The sequence below is a fragment of the Arachis hypogaea genome, chromosome 16 (assembly GCF_003086295.3).
Source record: "Arachis hypogaea cultivar Tifrunner chromosome 16, arahy.Tifrunner.gnm2.J5K5, whole genome shotgun sequence".
NCBI classification, from domain to species: domain Eukaryota; kingdom Viridiplantae; phylum Streptophyta; class Magnoliopsida; order Fabales; family Fabaceae; genus Arachis; species Arachis hypogaea.
In genome coordinates this window covers 119,849,285-119,863,413 of record NC_092051.1, presented here as the reverse complement: position 1 = coordinate 119,863,413, position 14,129 = coordinate 119,849,285, and the positions used below count along the sequence as shown (strand labels likewise).

Below are 14,129 nucleotides of genomic sequence, written 5' to 3'. Positions count from 1 at the left end.
GTATTTTTAATGATTAGTCTAATATTTTGGTCTAAAAGAAAAACTATGACCGTAGAATGAAATTCGGGCGCCCAAAATGATACAAAATTAGGAAATGCGTATATTTGAGTGCCCCTACTTGCAAGCAATCCTGTGGATAAACGCAGTTCATGTATTAGCATAGAATGTAAAGCATGCTTCCCAACAACTTCTCCATCTTTGTCAACTTATCCCTTTCTCCATGTCATCATCTTCCTTGCATTGTATAATCGTAGCTTTTCAATCATTTCTTAGGCACAAATAACGTGAGAAGGAGCGACCACAACATAACACACTGGTTAAAAGAAAAAAGAAACAATAACAACAACCACTTTTTTTGTGCCCATAATTCATTTTGATTAATTATAATTTGTAATTGGGTTGGTTGGTTATTGTGGGCTGACCAAAGCTTGTTCCCTAACTTTTGATGGGTGTTTGGGTTTGTTCATGGGGTCGTTCAAATTTTTTACCAGAAGAAAGCAAGTTGATTCTGTAGAAGTTGAAACCAAGGGTCTCCTTGCCAAGGAGTTAACTGTTCCTCATCTAATTGCAATTGGTAATCAATTCATTAAATAATTCTTTATTACTATTTTGATTCTTTAATTGATTGATGATGATATATTAGGTGTTGGTTCAACAATTGGTGCTGGAGTGTATGTTCTTGTTGGAACGGTTGCAAGAGAGGAAGCAGGACCAGCTTTGACAATTTCATTTCTGTTGGCGGGAATAGCAGCTGCTCTTTCAGCATTTTGTTATGCAGAACTTGCAAGTCGCTGCCCTTCTGCTGGGAGTGCATATCACTATTCATACATATGCCTTGGAGAAGGGTACTTTCTTTTATTTTAAATAAAAGTTTTGCTTTATCCTTCTTCTTTCATTTCAATATGTGAAAAGCCAAGGGAATGAAGAAAGATTGGTTTCTCTTTTATCTATCTATTGGCAACTTTGGTTTGGAGATATATATATATATATATATATATATATATATATATATATATATATATATATATATATATATACAGATTGACAGTGGGCTGTATACATTGATCATCAATTGAAGCAATTACTTTGTTTGCAGTGTTGCTTGGCTAATAGGCTGGGCATTAATACTGGAATATACAATTGGCAGCGCTACTGTTGCACGTGGCATAACCCCTAATTTGGTATATATATTTCCATAACGGACTGTTGATTATATCACCCTAGTCCAACTATATGTTTTGTGGTTGATCTTTTATAGCCTTCTTCAATGTTTTTAATGCAAGTTGGTTAAAGTAAGTGATATAAGTATTCACATTAATCAGGCTGCGCTTATTGGAGGAGCAGACAAGTTGCCCATCTTTTTATCACGGCAGCATATTCCTGGAATAGATATTATTGTGGACCCATGTGCAGCAATTCTAGTATTCATTATAACCGCACTCTTGTGTATTGGGATTAAGGAGGTATTTTTCTTTAAATTGTCTCCATTCCCAAATATGTTGTACCAATTAAGAAATATTTGATACGTACATGCAGATTGCAGTAGTGCAAGGCACAATTACATCAATCAACGTATGCGCTTTGCTTTTTGTCGTAACAGCCGGAAGTTACTTGGGTTTTAAGTTTGGATGGGTTGGATATGATCTTCATAATGGGTACCTATCTTTTCTTTTCCTTTCAAGAAAAACTAGTTTGAGTGGAAAACTATTATTTCTTGAGTTTAACTTTAATACACTAATAGTATATTAGATGGTTATTCAGACATTAATTATCATTAAAAATAGTTATTTTTTCTTGTAATGTCAGTGTATTAAAATTACATTCTTATTTCTTTTATTAAACTTATTTTTGGTGATAAGCCATAGAGTTTTTATAGCGATTAAAAAGATTTTTATTGATGATTGTTATAATTGTTACTAAATTTTTTTAATAACATATAAGATGATCAAAGTTTAATTGTCTATTAAAAGTTATTTTTCTTATTACGGTTAAAAACAAAATAAATTATCAACTAAAATAATTTTTTTGGTAATGTTTGATAAAATTTCCATTCGATACTACTGAAAACATGAGCACTTCTTTTTAATTATGATCTGTTTGTGTTTTGCATATGCTATATATAGGTATTTTCCTTTTGGGGTTGATGGAATGCTTGCTGGTTCTGCAACAGTCTTTTTTGCATATATAGGTTTTGATGCAATTGCTAGCACTGCTGAAGAGGTATTGTATTGTACGCATTTTCAATTATATATATTAGAGAAAATTCCATTCTCCTTTCCTGCGAGATACTAAAATGACACTCCTTTCCCCTCTATTTTATAAATGTACATCTTTCTCTCTTCTAACTTTTAAAAAACCTCCTCTTTAATCCATTTTAAATTTTTTGTGTTAATTAATGTTAACTTTATCCATTTTTTAAGAAAAAATAAATTAATTTTTGAGAAAATGTCCATTAAACAAAATTTTATTTTTTATCATTAAATTTTACTTACCAAAATATCCTTTAATAAATTATTCTTTTATTGATTAAATTGTATTTTTACCAAAATATTTTTTAAAAAATTAATAATTAAATTAATTTTTTCTAAGATACCTATCTTTCAATAATTTTTAAATTATTAAATTGTGATTTTACTAAAATTTTATTAACAATTATTTTTATATTTACTATTAATTTTTTGATATCAATATATATTATTTTAACATTAAATACAAAAATCTTACCACTGTTAATATGTATAATAATTAATATATATTGATATTAAAAAATAATTTTACTAAAATTTTTTTATTTAATGTTAAAATAATATATATATAGATATCGAAAAATGAATAGTAAAATATAAAAAAAATTGTTAACGAAAATTTTGGTAAAATTATAATTTAATAATTAAAAAATTATTGAAGGGTATTTTAGAAAAAATAATATAATTATTAAATTTTTTTAAAAATATAATTTAATTAATAAAAGATAATTTATTAAAGGATATTTTGGTAAGTAAAATTTAATGATAAAAAATAAAATTTTTGTTAATGGATATTTTTTTAAAATAATTTTTTCTTAAAAAATGGATAAAGTTAACATTAGTTAATACAAAAAATTTAAAATAGACTAAAAAGGGGATTTTTTAAAAATTAGAAGAAAAAAAAATGTACATTTATAAAATAGAGGGGAGAAGAGTGTCATTTTAGAATCTCGCAGGGGAGGGGAGGGGAATTTTCCCTATATATTTGTTGAAACATCATAAAGACATAAAATATAATGGTTTTATTTGATGGATGAGCAGGTGAAAAATCCTCAACGAAACTTACCACTTGGTATCGGTGGAGCCCTGTTTCTATGTTGTGGACTTTACATGATGATTTCCATTGTTGTTGTTGGATTAGTACCTTATTATGCAATTGATCCAGATACCCCAATTTCATCTGCATTTGCCAAACATGGCATGCACTGGGCAGCGTAAGTTTATTATATCAATCATGCTATATATATAATCAATAAATATTATTATTTTAAATCAGTATTTAATCATTAATAATTTATATTAATATTTATAAAGATTTATACACATAAAATATATAATTTATATTTATATTTATTAAAATTTACACATATAAGTTTAACACAGTGTTCCTTCATATATATATAAAATCATATTTATTATAATTTACACACATAAATTAATAAAATTTATTTGTTTTTAATATTTTTAGTAGCCAAATATTAATCAATTAGAATTTAAACATATAATTTAACACAATTTTCACTCATATAATCACATTTATTATAATTTACACACATAAATAAAATTTATTTGTTAAAGATAATTTAATATTTATAGTGGCCAAATATTAACCAAAATTTCTAAAAATTAAATTAGCGACTTCCAAAATTTTATTGTGTACTCATGTGTCTAATTTGTCATTAAATTTGGATGGTTCAGTATTATCAAAGTCAAATAAACTTTATTTCTTATTATTTGATTGCAGATACATTATAAATGCTGGAGCTTTTACAGCTCTTTGCTCAGCATTGATGGGTGGTATACTTCCTCAGGTAAATAATTAGTAGTAATTTTGTTGTGCTTTGCTTTATATATGAATGGTAACTATAGTAACACATTTAAATGGATAATGTGGTGTATTGAATTAACTCAAGTATAGTGTATTGGATTTCATTTAAATTGTTATATTCTATGTATAAACTCCGAAATATTAAGAAGATAATAATTTAAAATTATTTTATTTAATTTAATTTTATTAATATAATATTTATAATTCATATTTATTATATTTAATATTAATAATTATTTTATTAATAATGAATGAATATAAAATAACTATAAACTGCTTTTGGCTTATTTTCATGCCCACAAACATTTTTTATGTTTAAGTTGTTTGTTCATTTCATTGCAAATTTCCACCATTTTTTTCTTATAAAGTATTTCATTTGCCAGAAAATTTTGAATTTTCTTTTTTAATATTTTTCAGCCACGAATCTTGATGGCCATGGCAAGGGATGGGTTACTGCCACCATTTTTTTCTGACATAAATAAGCATACTCAGATTCCTGTGAAGAGCACAATAGTTACTGGCCTTGGTGCTGCAATCCTAGCATTTTTTATGGAAGTTTCTGAACTAGCAGGGATGGCAAGTCCTCTTTCTTAATTTTTGTTACCAACATATATATTTGCACACAAATACACATAATAATTAATTTGATAACTGATTTTTTGTATGTGCATAATATTTTTGAATAATTATATGTGTCAAAAATGTAAATTATATATAAATCTATTTTTATCTTATGCAAACTTTTTATTAGGTCTAAATAACTATTTAACTTTTAAAGATTAGGATTTTGACAAAATAAACTTTAAAAGATACAAATGACAAAAAGACTCTCTAAATGTTTGACAAACTAAATCAAACATTTCGTCAATTTATTATATATTTATATAAGTTTTAGTTTATTTTATTAAATAGAGTATATTTTTGGAGATCATCATTTTGTCATTTGCATATTTTAGAGTCTATTTTATTAAAATTATAATATTTTAGATGCAAAAAACGACTATTTACATTTTTTTATTACTCATAAAGACTCGAATATTATGGGATAAAATTTACTGATTATCCCAAAAGCTCTCTTTATCTCTGTCTATGGTTTCAGTAGCAATTTTTATGGCATGAAACTAGTGTTATTATTAATCCGAATGTAGCATCTGTGTATTGCAGGTTAGTTTGGGTACACTCTTTGCATTCACCATGGTGGCAGCATCTGTATTAATTCTAAGATATATTCCTCCAAATAAAGTCCCATTGCCCCCTTCTCTCAAAGACTCTATTGCTGCAGTGTCAAAGCAATATGATGATATAAACAATGCAAAGACTAGTTCAAAATATGAAAACACAAAAGCTGCTGGTACTTCTGAGGACACAAAACCTTTAATTGTCAAGGATGATGATGTTGGGATTGAACGTTCATTTTTTGCTGAATATTTTACCCTCAAACGCTGTGAGTTTTGACCTTTACTTCTTACTTTTTAGTAACCTATAAATAATGTTATTTTAGTGCCCAAGATTTGTAATGTGTGTTATTTAAGTAGCAAATACCTTTCCTGTTCATAATACACACATTGGGGTTTAATTTGATTCAAACTATGAGCATATATAAAGAGACTTGGAGTAACAATCAAGTTGTCTCTGTCATCTTAAGTTCTCAGTCCAAATCATATAAAAAACCAGTCACTGATGTAATTATCAAATGGACTATGCTCCGTGTGTATATTAAAATTAGTCACCAAAGTCAGCCATTAATATAAACTACACGTTGGAATACAAATACATATTGAAAATAAATTAAATCACATATATATTTATACACAAATATATTGATAGTTGATTTTAGTGGCTGATTTTGGTGTACGAATAGTATTTTTGTTAAGGAAAAGTATAGGGTACCAACATATTATCTGCCAACTTATTACCAATAATAGTTAATTATTATATTTTAAACACATATATAAAGAGACACATCTAAAAAATATATCTATAAAGACACTTCTATTAAACACAGCTATAAAACAGATATTTTTGTTAGACACATCCATAAACCCACTTCCATTAAACATAGTTATAAATAAGAGTTGGCAGAAGTTGGTAGAAATGCTGTTGATAACGTAACGAGATTGGTTAGTTATTGAATAAACTAGTTACATTATATTTTTTGGATATGATCTTTTCTCAGATTCTGCATTAAGATGAGATATTTGTGTACTGTGCTGCCAAATTATGACCATATATAATTACTTTATTGTAATTTTTGAACTTTTATTTATTTATTTATTTTTATGTGTAGATGTAAATAACGAAAATAGGCGCAGAGTTGCTGGACGCATGATAGCACTTACATGCTTAGGGGCATTTGTCCTCACATATTCATCTTCTAATTTATCTCTTCATAGGTTAGTCCAATTGAATATTGCCATATATTTTCTCAGGAACTCATATAGTTAAATTTTTTTTCTTGTTAAGGCATTGGGGGCATTTTTTTCATGTTCTAATTAAGTTGTTTTATTTGTCATTATTTTTATAACTACTACCAGTTTTGTTCGCTTCACATTGTGTGGAGTTGGAGGCATTACTCTTTTATCTACTCTTGCCTTTCTAAGCAGTATGGAGCAAGATGATGCAAGTCAAAATTTTGGGCATTCTGGAGGTATGGCCCTAGCTACCATTGTGTTGTTAGCGAGTGTTCCATTCGTATTAATTAATGAGGAGTGCTAGGCTAGTAATTTTTGTTATTTAATTTGTAGCTATTAATAAGTAGTCATTAATATAATTTTAATGGTGTGAGATTTCATCCAATGACTCACTTTTCTTTTGCTAATTACATGCTGGTCAGAATTTAATAAAGTTGCTGCCCCTAAATTTTTTTTTAATTAATATTTAAGGAATGTCATGAAGATCATTTTAATTAATGTTATACTATTGAATTCTATCATCATTAGTATAAAAAAAGAAATTAATACTCTCATATTAATATCTTTTTTCAGGTTTTGTCTGCCCATTTGTGCCACTATTACCCATAGTTAGCATTCTCATCAATTCATATTTACTAGTTAATCTTAGGTAAGTATCAATGCTGACAATTTTAATTTTAATTTTAATTTTAATTTTAATTTTAATTTTAATTTATTTCTTTATATAAGAAATTAAATTTTTTGATATGGGTGCCAAGGTTGAGGTGTGGTGCTAGATAATTATTGTTCTTTTTTATAATTTTACCAAATTTTGAATGAAATTTTTATAATTTAAAAATTTGTAATTGAATATTTATAATAAATAAAAATTTTAATTGAATTTTATTTACTATTTTTGTAAAAAAAAGTGTAATTTTAATAAAATAACAATTTAAAATTTTTATAAATTACATCCAAATTTAGATGATTATTTGCAGTCAACATAATAAATAGTTATTTTTATTAATGTGACATTGTATAATTGGCTATATATATATATAAATTTACACTAATATTATATTAAAATTAAATTAAAAAAAATCTTAAAATATCATTTTTTTCGTAAATTATATAAATTTACACTAATATTATATTAAAATTAAATTAAAAAAAATCTTAAAATATCATTTTTTTCGTAAACTATATAGTATATATGAATAATAACCCTATTATATGTACACTATAATCAGTCACAATATAACATACACAATAAAAATAAGTTAAACTATACGTATAATTCTACATAAATATATAAAGATTAATTTAGTAGCTGATTTTTTATGTACACATAATATTTTTTATGAATAACTATGAATATTTAATTTCAATGTACAAGTTGTATATATAATGGTGTTGTGTATGTGTTTCAGCATGGGGACGTGGTTGCGCGTTTCTGTATGGCTAGCAGGAGGAGTGCTAGTTTATGCATTTTATGGCAGAACTCATAGCTCTTTGAAAGATGTCATTTATGTGCCAGCAATTCAAGTCGACGAAATTTATCGAGCTTCCAAAACTTGTCTTGTTTAAACCTCAATACGTTAGGCTCTAAGGAATTTATGCCACAAAAGCATCTCTCTACGATTTGTGCTTATCACTTGTTTATTACAAGAAAGAAGGCCAGGCTATTCCTATCTGACTTAAATTTTTATCTCAACTATTCTCATTACTGGTTGTTACAAGTTGAAAGATGTCATGTTGAGTGAGTAGTGTAGAGCTAGTTTTGTACCATGTAAATATCTAAAATTGTAAATAGAATTTTCGTTGAGAAACAGTGAGAGTAAAATAACAGGTCAGAAACTGATAGCTATATTAAAAGTGTATCTCTATTGGGAAGGCAATATATGAAGAAGCATAATAAAATATGGCTACATAGGAATGTTAGGATAACCAAGTTTTGTAATTTGTAATTATCAATTAGTTATTATTGATATTTTTAATGATGTAAAATTTTATCTAATAAGATGAGATTACTCATTTTTTTTTTTTATGGTTAAATGTTGGGCAAATTTTAATAAAAATGCTAACTCACTAGACTTTCTCTAAATTTTGTAATGTTTATAAATTTAGTGTTAAAATTGTCGAACTTATCTTTTTATAATAAATTTTAAATATTTAAAATTTATTTATTTTTATATTTTTTAAATTAAATATTAATTTTTATCTTTTTTAATAAATTATATATATATATATATATATATATATATAAACACCATAACATCCACCATAAAATATTCTCACGGCGCTCAGTCGCTCACGTTATTCATTTGTCGACAGTTAAGTTTTTCAAGAAAATTTTGCAATTTACACTAAGTAGTAAGTATCTTTTTATTTGCATTTCTGTCGTTAATTAATTTAGAGCAATGTTATCTAACTAATAAAATTTATTATTTTTTACTAATATTTGATCAATTTTAAATTTTAATAATATAAAAATAAAATATTAATAAAAATATTGACTAATATTGATAAAAAGTGTTGACTCCTAATATTTTTCATTAATTTATTAATGCACAAGAAGATTATTACTAAGGTAGCATTTATTTTGAAGTATTAGGACGGAAATTAAAAAACTAAGAATCAGTACCATGTTTATTAATTCAGAAACTGGTACTAAAATTTTAATCTTTGTCCCTAAAATTTCAATATTGCAGTACCTCTAAAAAATGGGAATATAGATGACTAAAATTTTTGGGGACAGAAACTGAAACTTTAACAACATTTTATACCTAAAATACCTCAATTTCAATTAATTAATTCCAACTTTATTCTTTGTGCAAATTAAATTAGAACATCATTCTTATTTCAACTAGTGTATGTTCTCATACTCTGTACGGGATAATACATAAAATTATATAATTTTTTTAAATAAATTAAATAAAATATATATAGTAATTATTATTATAAATATTTTACAAAGTTATAATTAAAATCAAACTCTTAGAATTTTTAATATTAAAAATAATTAGTATTTGTCTTAATCAATTTGAGTTTGTTGAGTGATCATCTCACTCATCTGTTCAAACAATTATTAGGAGTTAGAATCTCACCTTGTGTGTGTAGCAATTCATTGACTAGCAGTAAACTCTTAATAAATGGAGCATCAATATATGGTTAGACTTGACAGGAGTACCCGAATATATGGGTACCCAACTCGTCCATACCCGGTTGGAGAGGGTAATAACTTACCCGAGTCGGGGCAGATTTTGCTCAGGACAGGGCATGGTCGGGTTTAGGGTTTGCCTCACATCACAGATTTAGTGATTCACAGTTTCAGTCCATACTCTATAGCCATGCAAGAGAAACCTAGTCATCCTCACTCATAGTCTTCTTCTTCTCGACTTCTTCACAAAAAAACCTCATAGCTCCCGTCATTGTCGTTGTTGAGCCCATTGCTGCCTACCCCCTTCACAGCTTTCATCTTCCTTCACAACTCATGTTCTGTTACTGTCGCTACTGAGCCCGTCATCACCTTTCTCCTGCCGAGTCCCTTTTCTCTAGGTAAATTCTCCCTCTCTCTCTGTGAGTCTGTTAAGTTTTTCTCTTCTTCTTCCACAGACTTATCACTTAGTCATCGTCACTATGAGCCCTGGCATTGCCGTTGCAGTTTCATCTGAGCCTGTCACTGAATAAAATAGAAACTTTATTTAAGTTGGACCAGTTGAAAATAGGCATGCATGAGATCAGTTTTGCACGTAATTTCTGAATTTCTCATCCAATTTTGATCTATGTGGTTGAGTATTTTAGTATGGCGATCATCGTGGTTTCGTTGTGACACTAATATGATAAAAACTGCGGTAATTTTATAACTAATATATGAGACAGACCAGATTATTAAAGTAATCAGGAAAATAACATTTAGATGTGTGCAAAAATTTATAAGATGTGATTATCTCAGGAACATATATATATGTATAGCCCAAGTGAAAGATCGTTAGAAAATTATTATTTCTTAATATATTTATGGATAATACATATATTAATTTTAATCGCAAATTACATAATTTTACATTAAATGACTTATATAACGGTGATCTCATTTATTGTCATAAATATTAAATTAAATAAATTATTATTTTTTTTGATTTGGATAAATGAGATTAAAACCATAGATACTATTTTATTTGAGTTTTAGGGTTTAATAAGTGTCACACTCAAATGTAAACAATGACTTCAGAATTTTGGTCTCCAACACATCAAACTCGCCTGAGTTATATTTCTTAATAATTTAACATGGATGATATTGAGATTGAAAAATCCTAAAATTTTTAAATAAAATAGAATTTTTATTCAATCAAATGATGATAAATAATTTTTTTGAATTAAATTATATTAATGTGATCATTGGATGATAAAGAATGCTAAATAAATAAATAAAGAATATTTTAAGAGCATAGAAATATTAAATTGTCATTTCACTTTACCTTTTTAATCAACGACAATAAATATCTTGAATTAATTAAATTTTTACAAAAAATTATATACCTAAAATTATTTCATTTCTTCAAAAATCTTTTAAACATATAATGGTTCAATGAGATGTTGACTATTGAGAATTGAATATAATATTTTTAAATTCGTATTTTCAATAAAAAAGATGCCCTTAATTCTATCCATCCTAAAAAATTCTATATTCACTGTTACTTATCCATCTAAATAATTTTAACATTGATAGAATATTATTTTTAGATACAAAAAATTTAAAATATATTTATTCTATTTCAAAAATCAATATTCATATTTAACTTAGGATTTCAACAAATATGAAAAAAATATTATATTTTTTATTTAAAAAAATAAAATATCTATAAATATATTTTTGTGTTTTAGCTTTAAATTTTTCAAAAAAATTTGACAAGTTAATGAAATCAAATCGTATTTCTATAACATATATAAGAATGTATATTACACATAAATAAAAAATATTAGGTGTAATAAGAACAAATACATAAATTAAAATAAATTTTAGAAAAATAAAAACTAATAAAATATTAAAGAAAAAAATATAAATAGAAGAGAAACAAAATTATCAGACAGAAAAAAATAATTTAATAAATTTTATGCATGTGTATATAAAAAAAGAATAAAAAGAAGATATACAGTACCTTATTTAATTTAGCAAGATTTATGAGAATGAATGCATAAAAATAAAAAAACAAAAATTAATAAAAAAAACTAAATATCTGAATTAATATAAAAAATAAAAAGTAACAAAATAATAATAATTCATCATAATCTTAATCTTTTATTATAATTAATTAATAACAACATAATTAGTCTACCATCATCTTAATCCAATTTAATATAATTAATTCTAATTAAGTAATCAAATAAATTAAATATAAATACGTCTAATATAATCGTATAAAGAAATAATAGATTTTTTTATATAATTAGACATATTTTATATATAGTCACAAAAAAAAAGACATATTTTATATATATAAATATTCAGGATAAAATATCACTTTAAAATGAGATTATTATTATTATTAGTAACATATAAATATTAAAATTGTATTAGTGCATTAATTGAAATACATTATTAGAATAAAAAGTTGCAAGAATTAAAATAATTGAAATTTATTAACTTTAATTAATTAAATTAGCATAAAATAAGAAAAAGATTATTAATTATATTAAATAAATTAAAAATATTACTGAGCAAAGCAAATGTCATAAGAATTATATTACTAATTAAAAAAATTAAATTAATCAATTCAAATTTTTATTTTTTAATAGAGAATTAAAGATCACCAATGAGTAAAAATAAATGAGATATAATAAAAATTAATTTTGGTAGTATAAATAATTAAATTAAATTATTATATACAATTTTTATTTTTTTATCTTATTATAATTTAAGTTAACATTAATGGTAAAAAACTAATTTTAAATAGTCCCAATTTGTATTTTACAACATAACTAAAGCACAATTCATAATTTTTTATTTTGTGATTAATCAATATTTTTTAAATTTTTTAGTTAAGTCTTCTGTATTTTATGATTGATAAATTTTCTCTACAAAACACAAATTTGTGATGAATTATTACAATCACAGTTAATTAAAAAAATCAAGAAAAAAATTACAAAAAATCAAATAAAAGATAAAAAATAGAGTAAAAATTTATTTTAAAACTAAAAATTTGTCAATTGTGTTAGAAATTTAAAAAATTTGTATCTTATTATATAATTAATTTTACTCACTTCAACTTCATATTATCTCTTTGTATCCAAAAAAATATATAATGTCACACTTATTTCAAAAAAGATGAAAATTTTCAAATACACAGTATAATGTATAATTTAAGAACAATAAAATAAAAAATATCTAAAATTTTATAATAATATTTGAAATTTTCAATGACGATAATACAAGAGTTTAAATCTATCAAATGAATTCAATAGTTACCCTTTGCACATCTTATTTAAATTTGAATTTTAAAATTTAATTTATATCTTCTTTTTTCTCCTAATATAAATTATTTTTGACAAAAAATAGGAAAAAAATCTATTAGACCAAAAAACTATTCTATCAAAGAAGTATTATAGGGAGATTTATAATTAAAGAAAATAATAAAAGTATTAATAATCATAAAGAAGAAAAAATAAGCTCATATTAAAGAATGTTAGAAAAGAAATAATAAAATTCATATTGATAATAATAATGCTGAGTAATGATGTTACTACTTTAAGCTTCTAACCTCCGTCTTTGGCCATCATTTTTTTTTTGCTTTTTTTTTATTTAAATTATAAAGTCATACAAAAAATAAAGAACAATTCAAGAAAACGAAAAGAGCAAGATCAATAGTAACTATACAATCAAAATACATAGAAAAAAATAAACTATTATATGATAAAATTAATATGAGTATATTTTATCATTAAATAAACAAAGTTAACACAAAACAAAATTACACGTAAAGAACAAAAAAAGAAAAAAGAGTTAAAATATCCAAAATGATAAAAAGATTATTTTTATAATTTTATTTTGTCATGTTTATATATATATATATATATATATATATATATATATATATATATATATATATATATATATATAAAACAACGAACTTCTAACTAAATTAAATTGTATTTATTATTATTAGAAATGGTAAGAGAGAGTAGTAGAGAAAAAGTTTGTGTGCATTCAAGTTGTGTAGAATGATACAATATAGAAGGGTATTTATAGGTGCTAAGAGAATCAAAATAATAAAAACGTAATATCTTATAATAAATATTCAGATATGTTGAATAATGTTAATTGATCTAATTGATCCTAATTATACTCTAACAATTATATTCAATTAATTAATATACATAATATTAAATTGTGTGATACTTAAATATCTAATCAAATCAATTAGTTAATATAATTAATCTATCATAATAAATTGTATTTAATGAGTTAAAAGAAATAAATCAGAAAATACTTTCAGAAGTATACCACGTCAGCTTTATCATTAAATGCAAAAATCCGATTTTTATATAATAGAACTAGTGTATGTTCCCGTACTCTGTACGGGATAATATATAAAATTATATAAAGACTTTTAGTAAAGAAAATTAAATAAAAATATATATAATAATATTATAAATATTTTACAA

The 14,129-nt window shown here is 24.4% G+C and overlaps 1 protein-coding gene across 1 annotated transcript; it reads left to right on the top strand.

Moving 5' to 3' along the window:
* Nucleotides 1–127: 127 nt before the first annotated feature.
* Nucleotides 128–8,519, top strand: LOC112754762 (cationic amino acid transporter 2, vacuolar-like). The gene is made up of 14 exons (XM_025802519.3): nucleotides 128–574; nucleotides 644–845; nucleotides 1,097–1,181; nucleotides 1,323–1,463; nucleotides 1,537–1,655; nucleotides 2,124–2,220; nucleotides 3,288–3,460; nucleotides 3,991–4,057; nucleotides 4,492–4,650; nucleotides 5,239–5,518; nucleotides 6,362–6,467; nucleotides 6,609–6,721; nucleotides 7,059–7,134; nucleotides 7,895–8,519. The coding sequence occupies exons 1-14, from the start codon at nucleotides 466–468 to the stop codon at nucleotides 8,049–8,051; spliced, it is 1,884 nt and encodes a 627-aa protein (XP_025658304.1). The 5' UTR covers nucleotides 128–465; the 3' UTR covers nucleotides 8,052–8,519.
* Nucleotides 8,520–14,129: the final 5,610 nt, after the last annotated feature.